Source organism: Nyctereutes procyonoides, unplaced genomic scaffold (assembly GCF_905146905.1).
Source record: "Nyctereutes procyonoides isolate TBG_1078 unplaced genomic scaffold, NYPRO_anot_genome, whole genome shotgun sequence".
Taxonomy (NCBI): domain Eukaryota; kingdom Metazoa; phylum Chordata; class Mammalia; order Carnivora; family Canidae; genus Nyctereutes; species Nyctereutes procyonoides.
The window spans coordinates 8277786-8300868 of record NW_026575030.1 but is presented as its reverse complement, the minus strand read 5'-3'; the positions used below and the strand labels follow the sequence as shown (position 1 = coordinate 8300868).

At 46.1% G+C, this 23083-nt stretch overlaps 1 protein-coding gene across 2 annotated transcripts in view; it reads left to right on the top strand.

Moving 5' to 3' along the window:
* Nucleotides 1–23083, top strand: part of SCTR (secretin receptor) — a 73683-nt gene that overhangs the window by 14271 nt on the left and 36329 nt on the right. For both annotated transcript variants that reach the window (XM_055316426.1, XM_055316424.1), the window contains exons 2-3: nt 6420–6540; nt 22480–22587. In XM_055316426.1, the coding sequence (XP_055172401.1) occupies nt 6420–6540; nt 22480–22587 (229 nt within the window). The remainder of the gene's footprint in view (nt 1–6419; nt 6541–22479; nt 22588–23083) is intronic.

The following is a 23083-nucleotide window of genomic DNA, read 5'->3' as shown; positions in this document are numbered from 1 at the left end:
ATAGCCCGGTGATCAGTCACATGGCCAAGCCCAAGTGAGAAAATATACTCCACCCACCATGAAGTCATTTGTATAAACTCCTATAGGAAATTGAGACCAATAATTCTAATTACGATAATTCCTCTTTCCCTGTCCTTGGCAGTAAAACTCCTAAGTCTGTTATGAGTTACATTGTCTATATTAATACCCAAAGGATACTACAGAATGTGGAAGCTCGCAAGTACAGTCCAGGATAGATTTTGTCCTCTGAATCTGGCAGCATAATCAAGCCTGAAATGTTGCCCTCATCCCCATAATTGAATATGGCACATCACTATATCCACACATGAAAGAGAGAAGCATGTTTCTTTCCTTTTAAGGGCATAAGATACCACTTGCACATGTGTGTTTTGCTCTAATCCATTGCTAGAACCAAGTCACCCGGGCACACGTTAGTTGCAGGGAGATGGAAAATTCTAGTCTCCAGATGGGCAACCATATATGCCCAGTTAAATTCTGATTGTAGTAGAGGAAGGGAAAAATAATTATAGAAACAAAGAGTAATCTCTGCCAGAGAGGTTATAACTGCAGATAGGAATGGGAACAGAGACATGGAATGAAGTATCTACCTTCCCCTATATATTTACATAATATTTTTAAAGTTTCATATAATTTTCGTAATACTTCCATGTATTCTCTTCCAGATTTTCTTCTGAAAATATGGTACATTCTACATCCTTACAATCATACAGTGTATACAACTTTGTGTCATGCTCTTCTCATTTAATATCATGGTGTTACCATTAACAATCTGTACTGCTGAATAGTCTTCTGAATTATCACAGGTAATGGCTGAAACTATCATGTTGAATGTAATTTCAAGATTTTAAAAAATATATTTCATTATTTATTTGAGAGAGAGAGAGAGAGAGCATGAACAGGGTGAGGGGCAGAGGGAGAAGCAGATTGCCTGCTGAGCAGGAAATCTGACATGGGGCTTGATCCAGGACTCTGAGATCATGACCTGAACCGAAGGCAGATGTCTAACCAGTTGAGCCACCCAGGCGCCCCTAATTTCAAGGTTATAGTATTATATATTATGTTGAATGTTAGCTGAGTGTTCCCTCAGATGTTTAAATTGTATCTTTTTAATATTTAAACTTTATTTTGAGATCATCGTAGACTGTATGAAATAATACAAAAAGCCCATAGCCTTTTGCCAGCTTCTCCCAGTGATAAAATCTTGCAAAACTATAGGTAGTACAGTATTACAATTCCAGCATTGACATTGACACAGTGAAGATACAGAACATTTCTACCACCCCAAGGATCACAGTGCCCTGTTACAGTCACAACCACTTCCCTCCCACTCCTACCCCTTCCTTAATTCCTGACAACCACTAATCTCTCTATTTCTATGATTTTGTCATTTCAAGAGCTATATGGATAGAATCATATAATATGTAACCTTTTGGGATTGACTTTTTTTCATTCAGCATACTTCTCTGGAGATTCATCTAGGTCGGCATATGTATCAATAGTTTGTTCCTTTTTATTGCTGAATGGAGTTTCGTAGTATGGATGCATCATAGTCTATTTAATCATCCACCCATTGGAAGACACCTGGATTGTTTGCGTCTAGGGCTGTTATGAATAAAGCTGCTATAAATATTCACATACAGGTTTTTGCATAAATAGAAGTTTTCACTTCTGTGGGATAAAGGCCTAGGAGTGCAATTGCTGGATCATATAATAGTTGTGTATTTAGCTTTTGTAAAAACACTGCCAATCTGTTTTCCAGAGTGGCTATATCAAATTACATTCCCAGCTGCAATGTATGAGTATTCTAGTTTCTTTTTTTAAAAAAATGTTTTTAATTTTTATTTATTTATGATAGTCACACACAGAGAGAGAGAGAGGCAGAGACATAGGCAGAGGGAGAAACAGGCTCCATGCACCGGGAGCCCGACGTGGGATTCGATCCCGGGTCTCCAGGATCGCGCCCTGGGCCAAAGGCAGGCGCCAAACCGCTGCGCCACCCAGGGATCCCAGTATTCTAGTTTCTACACAACCTCGCCAACACCTGTTGTTACTATTCTTTTTAATTTTAACTATTATGATGGGAGTATAGTGAAAACACATTGGGGTTTCAATTTGCATTCACTTAATAGCTAATGATTTTGAGAACCATTTCACATGCTTATTTGCCATCTGCATATCTTCTGTGAAATGTCTTTTCATGTATTTTACCTATGGTTCTAACTAAATTTTTTGTTTGTTTACTGGTGAGTTTTGAATGTTCTTTATAAATTCTAGATACCAGACGTTTCTTGAATATGTGACTGCAAATATTTTCTCTTTCTTTCTGCAACTTGTCTTTTCATCCACTTAATATGATTTTTCATAAAGCAAAACTTTAAAAATTTTTTATGAAGTCCAGTTTGCCTAGTTTTCCTTTTATGGATTGTGCTTCTATTGTCACATGTAACCCTGAAAGTCTGCTCACTTTTGGATCCTTGGGACTCCAGGATCATGCCCTGGGCTAAAGGCAGGCACTCAACCTCTGAGCCACCCAGACCTCCCTACTTTTAATTTTTTTAATGAAAAAAATATTTTAAGCTCCAACGAGGGGCTTGAATTCACAACCCTGAAAGCAAGAGTCACATGCTCTACCAGCTGAGCCAGCCACATGCCCCAAAGTCTGTTCAATTTTATTTTCAGTTTATTTTTTCTCTGTGTTGTACAGATAGAGTGATTTCTACTGTCCTGTCTTCTGGCCCAGTGACTCTTTCTTCTGTCCCTCTCCATGCCACCACAATTCTCCTGTTGAACCCTTCCACTGAGCTTTTTCCTTCAGTTATTATCTTTTTCAGTTCTAGCATTTACATTTGATTTCTTTGTATCTTCTATTTCTTTGCTGAGACTTTCTCTTATTGCCGAGGTTTATATCCCTACATTTGTTTTGAGTGTACTTATAATTGCTCATTGAAGCATTTTTATGATGGCTGCTTTAAATAAAGGTCTTTGTCAAATAGGTCTAGATCTCTCCACCTCAGTGAAGGCATCAATTAATCATCTTGTCTCATTCAGTTTGATATCTTCCTGGTTCTTAACATGATGAGTGATCTTTTATTCAAAGTGAGACTTTTTGTATTGCTGTAAGACTGCATCTTACTTAAATCTCTCTTAGTTGGCTTTTCCTGATGGGAGAAGGGGATGGGTGCTGCCTCATTTCTGCCAGGTCCAAGTAGAAGTCCAGCTTCCCCACTCTGCCTTTTTTGACAATAGCAAAGGAGAGAGTTTCTCCCCTTACTGATGAGTGGAAGGTGGGAGTATCAGCTCCCTATCTGGTCTTAGCAGTGAGTGAGATCTCATCATCACTGGTGCTGGTGAAAGTTGTGAGTGTCCATTAGGCCCCCTCCATGTTTAGAGAACCTTTTTTTAGCCATTCTTTTAGGGTAGGAGGCTGGCAACGGGTTCCTTCAGTCTTTCTTATCTGAGAGTGTCCTGATTTCCCTTTCATTTCCAGAGATATCTTCTCCTGAGTATAGGATTCTAGATTAACTCTTTTTCTTAAGTACCTATGACACCACCCCAGTGGGGAGATGGAGGAGCACCTCATTACTTCTGGATTGGAATGGAAGTCCTGTCTCCAAAGACATCATAGGCTGGGGGGACCTCTGTTAGCACATAGCAGGGAGAAAGCACCAGCTCCCTACTTGGCCATCTCTGTCACCACCCTGGCAGGGAGGCTGAGGCCATATGTCACAGCCTGGGGAAGACAGAAGTCCTAGTTCCCCAGCTGACCAGTTTTTTCTGTGGTATTTGGCTGGAGTAGGGAAGTTGTTGTCTATACATTTTCTGCCTTGCTAGACTTCCTCTTTCCTGGTCCTTGGCTAGAGAGAGCAGGCTTTTATTGGGGCTATTTTTGTCTGCATATGGCTACATTTCCTTACTGCTGACTTCTTCAGCTCTGGTAATGGGATCTAGGAAGTGAAAAGAAACTTCAGAGACATTACGGCTTCCTTGGGTCATGAGGTCTTCAGCTACTTTGCCTTCTTTCCACCTTCCAGAATCTTCCTAACCTTGTTTTGTAAATAATGTCCAGAGTTTCTTGTTGTACTTAACAGGAGTAATAGGGAAAAGCTTTGTGTATTGTATCTTCCTGAAGTCCATCTCTTTGTTGCTATAAGACGTAAAGCTGTAACAGAATCCTTCCATATAAAGCTTTTTCCACATAAATTACTAGACGTAAAGTCAGCTGGCCAAAAGGTATGAACATTTTTGTGACATTTAATGCATGATGACATCACTTAAAAGATTGTACCTGTTTGCACTACCTCCAGCAGTTTCTCACGTTTTAAGAGTGATGTTAGTCTCAAGGCAGCACTGAACAGAATGTGTGTCTACTTGAGATCTTTGGTGAACTAGAGGCAGCTTGCCAACCTGCAGGCAGATTTTTCCACTCAAGCTCTTCTACTGGCTCTGCTGAAAAGCTAGAGGGTGCTGGTGTTGATGGGCTTCAGCAAGGACTGGGAGGGAACCCCAAGAGAGGATAAAGGCATAAGTATGTGAGGCTGCATGCCTGTTCTCCCAACAATGACTACATTCTTAGGGAAGCTTGTTTCATATGAGAATCTAAATATAAGAGTCATCACAAGCAATGTGATGAAGTCGTTTTGCTATATTGTCAGGTATGAGATGGAAATTCAGGGGAGATGAATGGGGAAAGAATGACCATAGTGTAATTTTTTAAAAAAGATTTTATTTATTTATTTATGAGACACACACACACAGAGATAGAGATGAGAGAGAGAGAGAGAGAGAGGCAGAGACACAGGCAGAGACACAGGCAGAGGGAGAAGCAGGCTCCATGCAGGGAGCCCGACATGGGACTCGATCCTGGGATTTCAGGATCATGCCCTGGGCTGAAGGTGAGACTAAACCGCTGGGCCACTGGGGCTGCCCAACCATAGCATGATTTTAATGCTGGACAGGCACAGGCATTCCTGCAGCAGCTCTGTTGTGGTTGATCACAGGCTCTGGGCCAGGGGATGTGATGTGTGTGTTTCATGGGGATCATGGGCCCAGTTGCTTGGTATTGGGGAGTAGTTGGAGAAGAGCAGTTGCTGACAGCTAATATATTGCTTTTTATTTTGAGAGAGAGAGAGAGAGAGAGAGAGATTGGGGGTGGGGGTAGGGGCAGAGGGAGAGAGAGAGAATCTCATGCAAACTCCATGCTTACCACATGGAACCCTACAAATGGCTTGATCTCACAACCCTGAAATCATGACCTGAGCTGAAATTAAGAGTTGGATGTTTAACTGACTGAGCCACCCAGGCCCCCTGTGGATAGATACTTTCTGACTGCAATAGCGAAGGGTCATAAGATGTGGAAGATCCAAAATAAGAGATAACCAGATAATTTATGTTTGGTTTGCAGTCATTTGAATACTGTACTACCTTAGCTGCCCTTCTCTGGTCCAGAGCTTTTGTTTATTTGGGCCATTTTGGAGCATGGCTTTGTCCCCAGGGACTTCTCCCCCTCTCCATTATGTTAACATTTTCATCTACAACACAGTAGTGCAGGATTGACAAGAGGGTATGAAACCTAGCCCTTGACCTCTTGGAAGGCTGGTCTCTGAAATCAGGAATCCTGGGTGTCAGACTTGGTCTCATGCCCAAACCACTATGGGCATCAGTTTCCTTTTCTGTGTCTCTTTACAGGGTTATTTTGGGATTAAATAAGGTATTATATGTGAAAAGACTCGAATATTAAAATTCGTTACTCTGTAAAAGGTAAAGAAGAAGTCCAATTCATTTATCTTTTCAATTGTTCATTCATTTACTCATTCGTTCACTCATTTACTCACATATTTATCAAGTGTCAGGCACAAATAAAAGAAGGGAGCCGTGCTCTGGAAATCTACTCTAGGAAGAGCTAGGAAGTCAGGACTATATGCTAATTCTTCCTGTCTAGCTCTTTCCTCAGTTGCTCTTTGCATGGGGTGAACATGTGCTCTCTTCTGGGGAACTGGGAGATAGTTAAGTATAGGTTTCAAAGACCTTTGAACCAAAACTAAGCTTGCCAAACCTGGGAAATAAACACTGTTGGAATAAATGAAGTCCTACTGACTAATAATGGTGAGATGTCCAGAAAGCAAGTAACTCACTGGGCTCGGGAGTCTTGGTAAACTTAAGAGCATGATTTGCAGTGGACAAGCTACAGATTGAGTGTCCTGGCTGTCCCAGCTGTGTCCTGAATTCTCTCCCAGGAGTGGCTGCCTCCATCTCACTGTGAGGAGCTCCTTGGTGGCGTGGATTTTCCCCTCCTTATTTTGAATCCCCACTATCTAGTCCCACTCTTGCTCACAGAAAGTCTTTTTGTGATACACTGGAGTTAGTGGCCAACATGAGCATTCTGGGTTTTGGACTTGCAGGTGGGCGCCCTCCCCAGACTGTGTGATGTGCTGCAGGTGCTGCGGGAAGAACGGGACCAGTGCCTCCAGGAACTCTCCAAAGAGAAACCAGGAGACCTGGGCATGGAGCAACCAGCCCCAGGTACGTGGCCCACTTTAGTCCACTCATGGATGTGGATTGTGTCCAGTCCCACTGGGGTAAGGCGGACTGGGCCAGTTGAGGATGTAAGGTGCTGGACTAGCTGTATTCATTCAGATAATCAAGGGTGGGGGTGGGGAGGGTCTGGAGTGATCCCAGTGAGCTGTTGACACACACTCAAGAAGTCAGATCATCACCACTCACTGTTTCTCTGGGCTTCTGGATACAAGTCTGTGTTTTCAAACCACCAACTTGTGCATGATGACTTCACCAAGGTAAGAGTTTGGTGAGAATGACTAGTCAAGGCAGTGTACCTCTTATCCATTCTCTCGCCTCCTCTGCCAGTTTGATGAGTGAGGTAGCCAGAAAGGCAGCAAGGGGTCAGAAGAACCAGGGGTCCAATGTTGGCTTACACTCACTGGCTGTGTAACCATGAACAAGTTCTCTAACCTGCTGAGCCTCAGTTTCTTGATCTACATAATGGAGATGATAATGTCTACTTTGGGACTATAGCGATAAATGAGATAAAGTATGTTCAGTACTATGATTCTCGGGGCACCTGGGTGGACCAGTTAGTTAAGCATTTCCTTCACCTCAGGTCATGAACCCAGGGGCCTGGGATCAAGCCCCGTCTAGAGTTCCCTGCTCAGAGGAGAGTCTGCTTCTCTCTCTACCCCTCCCCTTGTCCATGTGGGCGGGCTGTCTCTCTCTCAAATAAATAAATAAATAAATAAATAATAAATAAATAAATAAATAAATAAATAAAATCTGAAAAAAAAATCAAAATAAATACTGGTGATTCTTAAATGTCATTATTTTAAGTCTTACTATTATTCATTTTAAAATACCATTAATTTGACATTTAAATGTTAATCTTATTCCTATTCTATTTTTTAGCTTCTCCTCATTTAAGGATTAGGAGGCATGTAGCATTAAGAAAAGAATCCATTACAGGTATTCAAACAAAGACTTGTACATACATATTCACTACTCTCAGTAGCAAGAGGCAGAAACAGCCCAAATGTCCATCATCTGATGCATGGGTAAGGAAATGTGGTCTATACACACAATGGAACATTGTTCAGTTTTAAAAAGAAATGAAATACTGGTACATGCTACAACATGGATGAGTCTTGAAAACATGGTAAGTGAAGAAAGCCAGTTACAAAAGGCCATGTGTCGTATGGTTCCATGTATACAAAATGTCCAGATCTGGCAACTCCATACAGACAGAAATTAGATCGGTAGCTGCAGGGGCTAGGGGAGGGGGGATGGGGAGTAACTGCTTAGCGGTTCCCTTTTGCTGCTGGTGAGAATATCTTAGCTCCAGATAGAGGCGATGAATGCATGATGCTGTAACTACTAAATTCCACTGAATTGTACACTTTAGAATGGATAATGGTTAATTGTATGTTATATGAATTTTTAAGTAGACTTTTTTTTTTTACAGCAATTTACTGCAAAATTGAGCAGAAAGTGCTGGGTTCCTATATACTCTCTGCTCCCCACCCAAGCATAATCTCCTCCCCCATGAACATCCTATAACAGAGTGATTCACTTGTTATAATCGATGAACCTGCATTGATACAACATTACTACTCAAAGTCCAGAGTTCATATTAGGGTTCACTCTTGGTATACATTCTCTGGGTTTTGACAAATGTATAAGGACATGTGTTCACCATTATAGTATCGTACAGAGTAGTTTCTGTGCCCTAAAAATCCTCTGTCCTCTACCTATTCATCCCTCTCTCTTTTCCCTAATCCTTGGCAACCACCGATGTTACTGTCTCCATAGTTTTGCCTTTTCTGGAACCTCATATGGGTAAAATCATACAATATGTAGTCTTTTCAGATTGGCTTCCTTCACATTGATATGTATTTAAGGTTTTCTCCTTGATAGCTTGATAGCACATTCTTCATAGAGCAAAATAATATCCCATTGTCTGGATTCACCACAGTTTACCCATTCACCTACTGAAGGACATCTTAGTTTCTTCCACATTTTGATAATTATACATAAAGCTGCTATGTGTGGACATAGGTTTTCAACTCATTTGGGTAAAATACCAAAGAGCTTGATTCCTGGATCATATACATGGTAAGAGTATGTTCAGTTTTGTGAGAAGCTACCAAACAGTCATCCAAAGTGGGCGTGTAATTTTGCATTCCACAAGCAGTGAATGAGAGTTCTTGTTGCTCCACAGTCTTCACCAGCATTTGCTGTTGTCAGGGTTTTTTTTTTCAATTTAATTTGATAAAATGCATGTAACATAAAATGTAATATCTTAATCATTTATAAATTTAAAAAAATTTTAATTTTAGGAAAAATTGCATAACGTAGAATTTACCATCTTAGCCATTCTCAATGTACAGTGCAGTAGTGTTAAGTACATTCACCTTGTTGGGCACTCGGTCTCCAACACTCTTTTCATCTTGAGAAACTGAAACTCTATATCATTAAAACAACTTCCTTGGGCTGCCTGGGTGGCTCAGTTGGTTAAACGTCCAACTCTTGATCTCAGGGTTGTGGAACCTCCTGAAAAACAAACAAACACCCAACAGCTCCCTTTTTTTCCCTTACCCCATCACCCGGCAACCACCATTCTACTTTCTGTTTCTATGAATTTGACAATTCTATTTACAAAAATTTTTTTTTTGAATTTGACAATTCTAGATACCGCATGTAAGCGGAATCATACAGCGTTTGTCTTTTTGTGATTGGCTTATTTCACTTAGCATAATGTCCTCAAAATTCATCAATGTTGTGGCATAGAGCAGAACTTTCACATTTTGTTTATGCATTCATTCATGAAAGGACACTTGAGTTATTGTCACCTCTTATCTGTTGTGAATAATGCTGCCATGAACATGAGTGTGCAAGTATCTATCTCTTCAAGTTTCTGCTTTCAATTCTTTCAGATATATAACTGGAAGTGAAATTGTGGGATTATATAGTAATTCTATTTTTAATTTTTTCAGGATCTGGCATACTGTTTTTTTTCATAGTAGCTGTAATATTTCACATTCTCACCAGCAGTGCACATGAGTTCCAATTTCTCCATATCTTCACCAACATTTGCTACTTTATTTTTTTATAGTAGCTATTCTAATGGGTATGAGGTGATGTATCATTGTTTTGATCTGCATTTTCATGATGATGAATAATGTTGAGCATCTTTTCATGTGTTTGCTGGTTATTTGTATGTCTTCTTTGAAGAAGTGTCTATTCAAGTCCTTTGCCCATTTAAAAATAGGGTTGTTTGGTTTTTTGCTGTTGTATCATAGGAGTTCTTTATATATTCTGGGTCTTAACCTGTTATCAACTCTATGATTTGTAAATAATCTTGCCTATTGTGTAGGTTGCCTTTTCATTCTGTTGGTTGTGTCCTTTGAAGAACAGAAGTTTTTAAGTTTGATATAGTTCAATGAATCTATTTTTTATTTTTGTTGTCTGTGCTTTTGAAGTCATATCTAATAAATCATTGCTAAATTGAATCTCACAAAGCTCTTCCTGTATGTTTTATCTTAAGATTTTTATAGTATTAGCTCTTATATTTAGGTCCTTGGTCCATTTTGAGTTAATTTTTGTATATGATGTCCAGCTTCATTCTTTCTCATGTGGATATCCAGTTTCTCCAACAGCTTTCATTGAAAAATGTCTTCCCCTTGAATGGTTTTGGCACTCTTCTCAAAAATCATTTGACTGTATACGTGAAGGTTTATTTTTGGGTTCGCTAGTCTATACTATTGGTCTGCACAGCTGTCTTTCTGCCAGTGCCATGCTGTTTTGATTACTGTAGCTTTGTAGTAAGTTTTGAAATCAGAAAGTGTGAGACTTCCAACTTTGTTCTTTCAAGTTGATTTGGCTATTTTCAGGTCCCTTGAGATTCCATATGAATTTTAGGATGGATTATTCTATATCTGCAAGTAATGCCATTGGGATTTTGATAGGGATTGCATTGAATCTATAGATTGTGTTGGATAGTATCAACATCTTAACAATATCAAGTGATCTGATCCATGAACACAGGGTGTCTTTCCATTTATTTGTGTCTTTAGTTTCTTTTAGCAATATTTTGTCATTTTCAGCATGCAAGTTTTTAACCTTGTTGGTTGGGTATTCCTAAGTGTTTTATTTTTTTTATGCTATTGTAGATTGATTCATTTCCTAATTTCCTTTCCAGGTTGTTCCTCATTAGTGTACAGGAATACAACTGATTTTTGTGTGTTAATTTTATATCTATCCTGCAACTTTGCTGAGTCCATGTATTAGTTCAATAGTTTTTTTTGTGGAATATTGAGGATTTTCTACATATAAGATTATGTTGCCTGTGAACAGAGATAATTTACTCCTTCCTTTCCAATTCGGATGCCTCTTATTTCCTTTTCTTGCCTAATTGCTATGGCAAGGACTTCCAGTACTACTCTGAATACACCTGGTGATAGCCGGCATCCTTGTCTTGTTCTTGATCTTACAGGAAAAGCTTTCAGTCTTTCACCAGTGAGTATGATATTCACTGTGGGCTTTTCACATATGGCTTTTATTATGTTGAGGTAGTTTCCTTGTCTTCCTAGTTTGTTAAGCGTTTTTATCATGAAAGGGTGCTGAACCTTGTTGTATGCTTTTTCTACATCAACTGAGATAATCATGTGGTTTTTGTTCTTTACTCTGTGAATGTGGTATATTACATTGACCGATTTTCATATGTTGAGCCATTCCTGTGTTACAGGGATAGATCCCACTTGGTCATGGTACATAGTCCTATTAATGGATTATCCTCTTCAATTAAGTTTCCCGGTATTTTGTTTAAAATTTTTTGCAATAATGTTCATCGGGGATATTAGTCTGTAGTTTTCTTGTCTGGCTTTCTGTCTTTGTCTGGCTTTCGTAGCAGGATAATACTGACCTCATAGAATGATTTACCCCCTTTTCTCCCTTTTTAGAAGCGTTTGAGGAGGGCCAGTGTTAATTCTTTTTTATTTTATTTATTTATTTATTTATTTATTTATTTATTTATTTAATGTTAATTCTTCTTTAAAGGTTTGGCAGGATTCACCAGCAGGGCCCTCTGGGCTTTTCTTTGTTGGGAAATAAAAGTTTTTTTTTTTTTTTTATTGACTCGATCTCTTTACTAATTAGAAGTCTGCTCAGACTTTCTGTTTGTTTGTCTCAGTAGATTGTGTGTTTCTAGGAACTTACCCATTTCATCTAGGCTATGCAGTTTGCTGGTGTATAGGCCATGCATACATATCCTTTTGCAACAGTCTTCCCTCCAAGTCATGGCCTTTGTTCTTGAAATTCTTGATCTGTTGGTTATCCAGTTTCTCACTGTGTACCATGGCTGGGTCGGGGGCTCCTTCCCCTGCTCCAGCACCATGCAGCATATATACTGGTGCACACTGCTTTTTCGCTCCTCTTGTCTCTTCCGCCTCCACCTCCTCCTTCTCCCTCTTACTTTCCCACTTCACATGGTGCCTGACTACTGGTGGCAATGATGGTGGAATGTGCTGTGAGCTAGAAGAGGAGGCAGCCTCTATCTCTGTTTTGTGAAATTTACCTCAATTTTTAAACAGAAAGAGGAAGAGGATGAGAGTGGAGGAGAGAGACCCAGACTTTTAAATTAAACAGTCTGGGGGCACCTGAGTGGCTCAGTTGGTTAAACATCTGACTCTTGATTTCAGCTCAGGTCATGATCTCAGGATCATGAGATAAAGCCCTGCATCAGCTCCGTGCTCAGCGTGGAAACTGTTTAAGATTCTCTCCCTCTCCTTGTGCCCCTCTCCCTGCTCACTCTCTCTCTCTAAAAAGATAAAATAAAAATAAGTTAATAAGTTAGACAGGCTGTGTGACCTTGGACAAGTTACTTAGTGTCTCTGGGCCTCAATTCCCAATTTTTTTTTTTATGGAGTGGTGTGAAATTACAAGCATTCATTTACAAAATATAGGACTTACTGTTATGAGGTGGGAATGATGAGAACAAAGGATACAGTGATGAGAAAAAGGAACACAGATTCTAATCACCGAGGGATCTATTTTTCCACATGTAGTAGAAGCTTGGTAGCCTAGTTTCATCAAATAGGAGTTGGCTTTTTTGGCACATTATAGGAAGTCCAGAACTGGACTTTTTGTGCTGTTTGCCTCATGGTCATAAAAAGGCTGCCATACCTCCAGGCAGGAGGGGGAGAGTACCTGTCTCTGGCAGAAAGAAGAGAATCACCAGTAGAAAGGGTGAGATGTACTGGGAAGTCCCGAAGTTCTCTAAGTGACTTCTGTTTATATACCTCATCTGCCAGAACTGGACTGCATGGCCACCTCTGGCTGCAAATGAGGCTGGAGATTGATTTTTAGCTGTGCCTGCGGCCACCTTGAACAAAATCACGCTCTGTCAGTGAGCAAGGTAGACAGTCTCTGCTACAGCCGTTATGACTAGCTGATGAGGGAGACATTACTCAAATATCACAAATTATTGTAAAATGGAAACAAGATGAGTAGAGTGTGATGTTCGGCTCTGTGTAAGTATGAAGTGAGGGACTCTGACCTGGTCTGCAAACCCTAAGAAAGCTTTCTGAGGAAGCCATGTTTGAGCCCAGACTAGGGATGAGTAAACTTTCCTATGCAAAAAGGAGAAAGAGCAATCAGGGCTGGGGGAACAGTGGAGAGCACACCTGTGGTGGGAGGAAGGCCGAGGTGGCCAGAACGCAGCCTAGGGAGGAGAGCCAGCTTGTCACAAAATGGGCTCAAGAGGCAGCAGGGCCATGGCCATGCACAGGAGCACACTGGCTACATAGAGGATTTTTAGCCTGATCTTAGGAGCACTGGAAAGCCCTCAAGAGTCTTCAGAGGGGAGCTATGAGATCCTCTGTTTATGCAAAGATCACCTTTGCTGCAGCATGGAAGGTGCGTTGGAGAAGGACAGGAGGAGGTTCCCAGACCCCCCCTGGAAAGCTAGTGGTCTGGGCAATGGATAATGGTCCTCTGGACTAGCAGGGTTCCTGGGAAGCAGGTGCCGGGAGGAGGGTTCAAACGCAAGTAGCTAATTTGACAGCTATCCCAGGAACGCCCAGTATGGGGAGCTGAGGGAAAGGAAGGAGCCCCTAAACGTGGCATTATCATGGTGAGCAATGGCATTCTTTTCATTCACTTTTTTTTTTTTCATTCAGAACAGGGAGGGAGCATCGATTCCCTGTGCTCCCAGCCTGCCCTACTTGTGTGGACATGGGTTCCAGCGGCTGGAGAAAGCCTTCAGATAATGGGATTCAGGGGCTGGCATTTGAAAATGAGGTTGGTGTGTGCAGAAAGGGGAAAGAGCGAGGCCACACGAGAAAGGTCCGCTCCTAAGGGGAGGTGGAGGCGGAGAGGAGCGGACACAAGTAAGCCAATGCAGGCAAGACGTGGTGGAGATTCAACTCAGGGGCGAGGTGGGAGAGGGCACGTCCAGGATGGCTCCCAGGTGTTCCACTTGAGCAACAGGTAGATAGGGCAGAGGAAGACCGGGTGTGCAGGGGGAGGAGTGACACAGATCAGGAGGTGTCAGCCATGCAGAGGAGGGGTCAGGCTGGGGACCCCCTCTGTACAGGTGACAAAGGGGCTGAGGTTGCAGGAGGTGAGGGTGTGAGGGGGGAAGAGTGCCCAGGAGCCAGCCTCGAGCTGCCCAGGAGGCATTGTCAGGAACAGCCAGAGGCAGGAGGAAGATCAGGATGTGGTGGGCAGCTTGGGACCAAGCAGCCTGGATGTTGCTATGTGCTTTCAGCGATTTGCCCATCCTCTGCATCAGGGACAGGGACAGGATGACCTTCACCCCCAGCCCAGCCTTTCCTTCCTCTGCCAGCTGTGAAAGCCATTTGCCAGAGGCAGACCTTGGTCTTACAGTGCTCACTGGGGGGCACCATTGAGCCTGAGCCTCTTGATTTCCCAGAGCCCCTCCTGCTACCCTAGAAACTGTGTCTGGAAGGGCAGAAAAGGAGCCACCAACTCAGCCAGCCTTGGGTGCTGCAGTGTTCGCAGCTGACCTCTGCCTGCATGTCCCCAGCATGAATGCCTACAATTCCAATGACAGGGCATGGGCCTTTCATTAGCCCTAGGAGAAAGGCCTAGAATGCCAGGCCTCTGGGCGAGAGACGGTGGACTTCAGCTCCTACTGAGAAGTAAGGGGCACTTCTCTTGAGAATTAGTGCCTGATGTGTTTGGAATGTTCCATTGCTCTTCAGTGGGTCCAGGATGAGGTCCAGCTCCTGACTCGGCTCTTGTCCATGCCTCCATTCCAAACATTTCCCCATGGCTCAACCAAATTGCTTACGGTTTTACGATTGTGTCAGTTTCTCTGTGCCTCCAGGCCTTTGCACATGCTGATCCCTCTGCTACAGCACCATTCCCTCTTCCTCACTCTGCCAACTACCCTACTTTTTAGACACTTCCCAAAACAATTTCCTGAATGCCCACAGCTCCGCTGGTTAGGTGGCCACCCTGACCCCTACAGGGAGCCTGCTTGTCTCCCTCCTGGCACCTCGGCACTGCACTACAGAGATGTATTTGCTAGACTGTGTTAACTTTCCTCCCCTTACCCGATGCATGGCACAGGGCTTGCACAGACCAAGTACTCATTGTGTGTTTGTTGACTGACTTACCAAGCGAATGAGTGAGTACAGATACTGACTGAGAGCAAGGAGAGAGGAGAAAACAAAAAAGCTGGCCCTGAGTGGACAGTGGGAGATGAAGCAGAGCCATCCACGAGCCAAGGCCCCTGCAGGCCTGACCTGTCACAAACTAGCTAAGGTGGAGAGTGTGGCCCATGCCACCCATGGAGGGATGCAGAGAGCCTGACCCAGGAGCAGAGATGCAAGCCCTTTGTCCTCGAGGAATGCCCATAACAAGCATCGAGCTGCTCTGCTAGCCCCACTCAGCCTCCGAGTGACCCACATCGTTGGCTGGGCCCCCTGCTTGGCCTTCTGGGTGCCCCAGTGCTCCTGTTGGCTCCTGCACCATGAGGGCACATGTGCTCCTGTAACCTTGGGGGGAAGTGGTTGGCTGTGAGCTGAGCACCAGGGGTGCACACCAGGCCGCAGGACAGACAGAGCCAGCCAGAGTCTCAGTGCTGTTGCTTCCTCTCCGTGATCTTGGGCCAGATCTCTCCAACTTGCCCATTTAAAAATGAGGTTATCATGGGGACCTCATGACACCGTTGGCCATATATAGAGGCAGGGATCTCGTGGTGGCAGGGGGCTTCTCTTATGGCCCCTCTGCTGGGTCCGCAGAAACCAGGCTGGCCTCTGCTGTGGATGCCTAGCCTCCACCTGGGCCTGCTGTCCACCTGCATGCTCAGCCCTGCCCGGGGAGGCTCCCCTATCTGGAACTGCTACCCAGGCGCTACGGACGCCGACCTCACGCACACAGTGCTTGGGGTGGCTGTGAACGTGCCCACACCGGGTTCTGGGTTGACTGATCTGGAGCAGGTCTGCTCATCCTTTCTCCTTAAGGCTCCCACGTGGTCCTAATGGTCCTCCAGGTCCGAGAAAGCTCATTAGGAGCTCCCGCCCTGGTTCTGCCTCTAACTCCCTTGGAAGGCCCTGAGCATACCCTCCTTCTGGACCCACTCTCTCCGTATGAGAAAGGGACTGTGCTGGATTTGCAGTGTTCAAGAACGTTTGGTGAGGCTGGGGCAGGTGAGTGAGAAGGTGGCCAGGCTCCTCTCCTCGACACCCCCCTCCCCCAACACACACACGGGGCCCTGTGGGATCTGTTTGGCATGTCGGCCTTCTGCAATTTTCATTTGGGAAAGCGGATCCGTGGCGTGGAAAGCCTAGTTAAAAAGCCCTCGAGGCACAGGATGTCTGAGCACCTGGCCTGCTGGAAAAGTCTTCAGGTTCACTCTGCTGAGAGGTTGGGAAGACAGAGCAGAACATGCAAGCTGGCCCGGGCCTTGCTCTTGAGACTGCCCAGTCCCCGGGCCACCTAGGCCACAGGCCCACAGGCCCTCCGTCCCCAGCAAGGATCCGTCTCCTCTCGGTGCCTGAGGCAGGAGGGGCTGGCCGGACTCTCGGTTGGGGGCGTGGGGTTAATGGTTAAGCTGTCCAGTCCTCCCTGGGGAGGAGGTTAATGTTTGATCACCAGACGAGTCACAGGAAATGCCACTCACCGAGCTGTTCCCGAGCCCGGCACACTTATCACAAATAAAAAATTAACTCTTCAGCTATTCCGGGTTAGGTGGCCAAGGCCTTCCCAGCATTTTGTGGGAACATTTCAGGGTCACCCTAATAGCTGCATGAACCACTCTACCAGGCTATTTATTGCTCTGTTTACAGAAGCTGATACCCCCTTGGAGCTGGCTGGTGGAAGAGCTTTGACTCTCCATGGGGAAGAATGTTCCAGAGAGTTGGTATGGTGGCAGGAAAGGTGTGGGCTTGGCAATCACAAAGACATGTGCATTCCTCTGTCACATAGGGGCTGTGTGACCTTGAGCAAGACACTAATCCTCTCTGGGACTTCATGTCCTTGCCTTCAAAGTGGGGACTTGCCATTCATTCCCTCTTTCTTCTTGTCTCTGCTAGCTGGTTGCCCTGTCCTGAAGAACATGAGCAGGAGGGGACAGGCTGACTTCTTTTTGGGGGGCGGGGAAAGGGGAAGGAGTGAATGAGGTGAAATTCACATCACTTAACCAAACTGAACCGGTATAGAGTGAACAGTTCATCGGCATTCAGGGCACACAGTGCCGTGCAGCCAGCATCCCTCCAGTTCCAAAACATTTTCATTGCCCCAAAATAAAACCCCATCCCCAGTAAACAAACCCTGCTCACTGCCCCCATCCCCTGCCCCTGGCAACCACAAATCTTCTTCCTGTCTCAACGGATTTGCTGACCCTAAATTTCTTTCTTTTTTTTTTTTTTTTTTTTTTTACCGATTTTATTTATTTATTCATGAGAGACACAGAGAGAGAAGCAGAGACACAGACAGAGGGAGAAGCAGGCTCCCCATCGGAACTCCGATGTGGGACTCAATCCCAGGACCCGGGGTCACGACCTGAGCCAAAGGCAGACACTCAACCACTGAGCCACCTGGGTGCTCCTGACCTTGGATTTCTAAACAGAATCCTACAGTATGTGACCTGTGTCTGCCTTCTTCCACTGAGCATGTTTTCGAGGTTCATTCACCCTGTAGTCTACACCAGTATTTCAGACATGCTGATTTTAACACAGTTTTTTTCTAGCAAACATTCCCAGCTCCTTTTCTGGATTCTCCTCCTGAGGGGTTCCAGAAGCCAACTGTCTTCCCCCAGTGCCTGACACGCCCACCCTGCCCACAGCTCACTTCCCCTCTCCTTTGCTCGGCACAACAAATCTTGGCTCATTTTTCAGAAACAAGTAACTTATGTTTGTGTAACATTTCAGACTTCTTCTTCTTCTTCTTCTTCTTTTTTTTTTTAGTTTTCACCCTGTATAGTAGGTACTGTGATTAACCCCAATTCACAGATGAGGAAAATAGGGGCCCCAAGAGACTCAGGATCACCCAGAGCTGAAATAGGACTCTATCTCACATGTCTTGACTTTAAATCCAGAGAATTTTGTAGTTTGCAACCCTGCCTGAGCTGTGAATGATTGATACCTTCACACTCCCAAGAAGGGATTTAGAAGTTAGAAAAAAAAAAAAAAGACAGACTGTTGATGCCAATTAATCTTTAATTCATGGGAGAGGCAGCATGAAACAAAGAGCTTTAGGCCAGGTGAGAAAGAGCTATTGGGGTGGATGAGAGGATTCTGCAGGGCAATGTACAGTTTGCCCAGTGCCTGAGAGGGGATGGGCTCAGCGCACAGTGCTCAGGAGCTCACCTTAAGGAAAGCAGCCTTCAGCCTCAGGCTCGAAGTGTCCTTCCTCGTATCTCTCGAAGCCTCCATGCAACATCTAAAGTATTTCCCAGTCTGCTAATTCCGTGCCCTGCTTGAATACTTTTAGTGGTGGGGAACTCACTACTCCCAATGCAGTGTATTCTGTGGAACAGCTTGTGCTTCCTGGTTTTGGGGTTTTTAAAAAAAGACTTTAGTTATCTATTCATGAGAGACACAGAGAGAGGCAGAGACATAGGCAGAGGGAGAAGCAGGCTCCCTGCAGGGAGCCTGATTGCAGGACTTGATCCCAGGATCATGCCCTGAGCCGAAGGAAGATCCTCAACCACTGAGCCACCCAGATGCCCCATGCTTCCTGGTTTAAAGAGAACTGCACCCCCCCCCCCGACCTCCAGGCTGTTTAGCTGTTCCTCCCATGCTCTGCTTTGAAATGTCTTTTTCACCTGGGACTTCAGTTCCCTTGACCCCATCCTGACCACTCCTGTGTGTGGTCCAGCCATCACCTGGAGGGCAACACCTTTCCTGACCCGGATACTGTAGATCAGCTCATTAGCAAAGCCCAGGAGGCCTCACCGAGTTGCCCGAGTTGCCCGGTGGATGGCCTAGGGATGGGGCTGGGGTAGCTGAGAAAGGTAAAGAGAGACGCGATGAAGCCGAGGAACAGGCGGCTGCGGGGCCTCGGGGAGGACACAGGGTGGGTGGCAGTGAGCAGGGTCAGGAGGCACCTGGAAGATGGCTATGGCAGCTCTAGTGGGAGGAGAGAGTTAACACTGATGCAGGCGGAAGCTAGGGGAGGACCCGAAGGGCGAGGCCAGGGGGACCTTGGGTCCCCGTGACCTCCCTTAGCTGGCCCAGCAAGCAGCAGGGGTGGTGTGGGGGGCTTGGAGGGCCGGAGGACCCACTGCCCCCACCCAGCACATCCCCGGGGGCCTGGCTTGGTCCTGGCCCCATGGCACTGCCGCCTGACACAAGGCTCCGGAAATGCTCTCAGGTTATCGTCAGGCCGTCTGAGCTCATTTATAAATAAATCAAGGCCTGGAAGATGGATGCTCCCCTCTGGGTGGATGCAGGGCAGACATGCAGTTGGCAGAAGGCTGGCTGTTTGCCAGGCACTGGGCTGGGTGGGGATGTAGAGATGCCCAGGCACTGTGCTGCCCTCTCTTGGATCACCTTTACCTGTAATCCAGCCCCTCCCCGTTGCCAGACCTGCCCGTGGGCCACCCTTCTCTACAGGGGCAGGGGGTGAGGCAGGACAGCAGGACTGCAGGACAGAAGGAGGCTATGTCACCGAGCCTCGGCTGGCCCAGTGCCAGGGGCTTCACAAGTGCAAAGGAGACCGATGTCTGTCCATCAACTCCAGTGGGCAAAAAGAGAACTTTCTCAGTTTTCTGTAACTTTAATTCTGACTCCATTCTCCTGGGGTGAAGAAACCTAACCTAAGCCTTGGGATTTTGTGGCTCTTCCCCACATCTTGCCCAGGGTATCAGAGATCCACAGGCACCCTGGTATCTGGGGGAGCCCACGTGGTCCTGAGCTTGGTGGCCAAGAGAGTGGTCTTGAGAGCGGTGGCCAACAGATTTCTGTGCTTCACTGGGAGGCATGGGCTCTGCAAGGCTTGTCTGTGGTCCTGCTGGTCTAGACGGTCCCTACAGCCCTTTCTCCTCTGGGCTATCCCACCATCCAGGGCTGGCTGGACGGCAGGGCTCTCACACCTCTTTCTGGAACCTTGTACGTCCCACTCTTCACTTGCCTTCCTTTTCTTCCCAGTCTGAGGGAAGTCTTGCTCCTTTTCTGTTTTCTCCCAAGCATGTTGTTCACACCAGAATTCTTGTTTACCACAAGTCACAAGTGGGAGGATTTCTTTAGTTTTTAAGGCTGAGTAATGTGCCATTGTAATCTTCCTTATCCAGTCATGGTTCGGTGAACACGTGGGCTGCTTCCACAGCTTGGCTATTGTGAACAATGCTGCAGTGGACACAGGAGTGCAGAGATCTCTTTGAGGTCCTGATTTCACTTTTGGGGGGATATACCCAGAAGTGTGATTGCTGGATCATGCGGTAGTACTATTTTTATTTTTTGAGGCTCCTCCATACTGTTTTCCATGGTGGTTGTACCAGTTTACATTCCCCCAACAGTGTATGAGCGTCCCTCTTATGTTTTTTTTTTTCCTCCTACGTTCTTAAAAAGATGTATTTATTTATTTTGGAGAAAGAGAGAGAGAATGTGAGTGGGGAGAGGGGAAGAGGGCAACGGAGAATCTCAAGCAGACCCTGTGCTCAGCCTAGAGCCCGATGCGGGGCTCAATCTCCAGACCCTGAGATCATGACCTGAGCCAAAAACAAGAGTCAGACGCCCAAATGACTGAGCCACCCAGGTGCCCCAAGGATTCCCTTTTCTTCAATAGACTTTTACTTTTTAACTTAGCCTCATCCTAAATAATAACAGGTATAAAATCACAGCTGTGACATGCTAGTTCTATAACTTTTTAATGCATATTAAATCCTCTTTTTTTTTTTAAAGAAACGAGTAACCTATTAAAATGGAAAGCATTTAGCCATGTACCAGCTAGAAGAGCATGCCACTGGGGATGTGCTCCTCATACTGGGAACACTAGGTCTGTTCCAACACCCTCTGAGTTGAGGCTGGGAGAGAGAGTGTGGCTGCATCATAGCACATCACAGTGCTCAAGACACGAGCAATGCCCCATGGAGGTAGTAGCATCAGGTCTGCTGCCACCAAGCAGCCTGGAGGGTGGGATTCCGGCTCCACCAGGATTAGCTCTGTCCTCTTGCTCATGTCACTTTGCCTTTTGGAGCTTGGGCTCCTCATCTCCATCACCCATGCTGTGGGGCCGTGACCTTACCCAACCCCTACGGGCTCCACAGGGTCTGATGCATGTGCAGCGCTGATCTGGGTTGGCCCCATCCCCAGGCTTTTCTCCTGCAGGGCTGATATGAGCCAGCTGTCAGGGGGACCCTACTCATGTGGAGGGGAGCCTGCTCCCACCTTACCACCAGCCGCTCCTCTGCTGCCATCTGCGCCAGGGCAGTGTCCCCATGGGCCCAGCCTGATGACCCAGGTCAGGAATCCTGCCAGATGCCCTGGCACCCTCTCCATCTGTCTGGCCAACAGGACGTGGGTTGTCTGACCTCCTGGGCAGGAGCCGTGGGCCCGTGCCTTGGCTGACCTGGCCAGGCCCAGCCCTGGATTCATTTCTCCCAAAGTGAGGAAAGAGGCCCTTGAATTTTTCCATGGCTGGAAAATGCCCCAACTGCTTCGAATACAAGAGATGTGGCTCATTGTAAATGAGGCATCCTGCAGTCATATATGGAGACTTCTGCAGAAGAGAAAGGACATGGGTCAGCCCCATCTTCCAGACTCCAGACGCTAGAATAACTCACGTAGACACAGCGGATTACCTGTTACGGGCCTTCCCAGCGCAGTGTCGCCGTCCCAGGGGCAGCTGGGGAGGCCAGAGTCACCGGGAGCCCGCAAGCTCTGGCAGTCTCTGCTCTGGTCTGGTGAGCAGTGTCCACAGCTGGAACCTGGCTGACCAGATCCTGGAATTCAGGAGTCAGTGTGCAGACGCAAGCCTGTTTTGCAAGGGATGCACACCGGGAAGGGCACAGGAGCCTGTGGTAATTCAGTGTCATGCCTGGGCCCCTCCCCAGACCGGTTAAATCAGGATCCCTGGGTGTTTTTAAAGCTTCTTAGATGTAAAGCTTTAAAGGTGTATGTTTTTAAAGCTCCTTAGACGGTGACATTACGCAGCCAGGCTAGAGATCCCCCGCTCCCCAGTCTAATGCAAGCTGCCACCAAGAGGTATTCTCTCTTCTGTTCTAGAGAAACCCAGACCTGCCCTTGTAAGGCTGATATCAGATAATATGTGTTCTTTCCTTCCTTCGTGCCTTCAGCGTGAGTGCTTACTGTGTAGATGGCCCCAGAGATACAAAGGCACATCAGACAGCCTTTGGTTCCCAACCCGGAGAGTCACTGCCTAATGGGAACTCTGAGCAGGCCCCGGAGCGCTGGGGACGGTGACAGGTGGTGGGGGAGGCCCTCGCCCATGCTCCATCCTGTCTAATGCTGTGGCTCCTCTTGGCAGGTTGCGAGGGGCTGTGGGACAACATGAGCTGCTGGCCCTCCTCCGTTCTGGGACAGACTGTGGAAGTGGGGTGCCCGCAATTCCTCCGGATGCTCACTGGCAGAAACGGTAACCACTCAGTGCAGGGGGCGCTGGCTGTGAGGCAGGGGGTGGCCCTCTTGTGGGGGCGCGGACTGGCCTGGAGGCCCAGGAACCTCTGGGGACAAGTGGTGGATGGAATGGTGGGAGGTGGTCCCTGCTGGGGGTTGGAGGCCTTGCTTGGGGGTATGGGGTGGGCTCGATTGCAGGGTCCTAAGGGAGGGGGCCAGGAGGTCTTTACTAGGACATGATAAAGGAGACTGGGTTTGCTTCTCTCTGTCCCATACCCCCATATAAGCTCCCCCATTTCCTTCCATGCTTCTGTCCCCTTAGCAACCAGACCGTTTGTTCCAGGCCCTGGGTCTGGGTCCCACCCTGGCACAACCAAGCTTTCCAGAACACTTCCTTCCTATCTGCCATTCTACTAGGTCCTGCTGATAAACTTGCCCTCCCTGAAAGCCCCTGGCCTCCTGGGGATCTCTTGCCCCGGGGAATACTACAGTTTACAAGGATTTTTTTTTTTTAA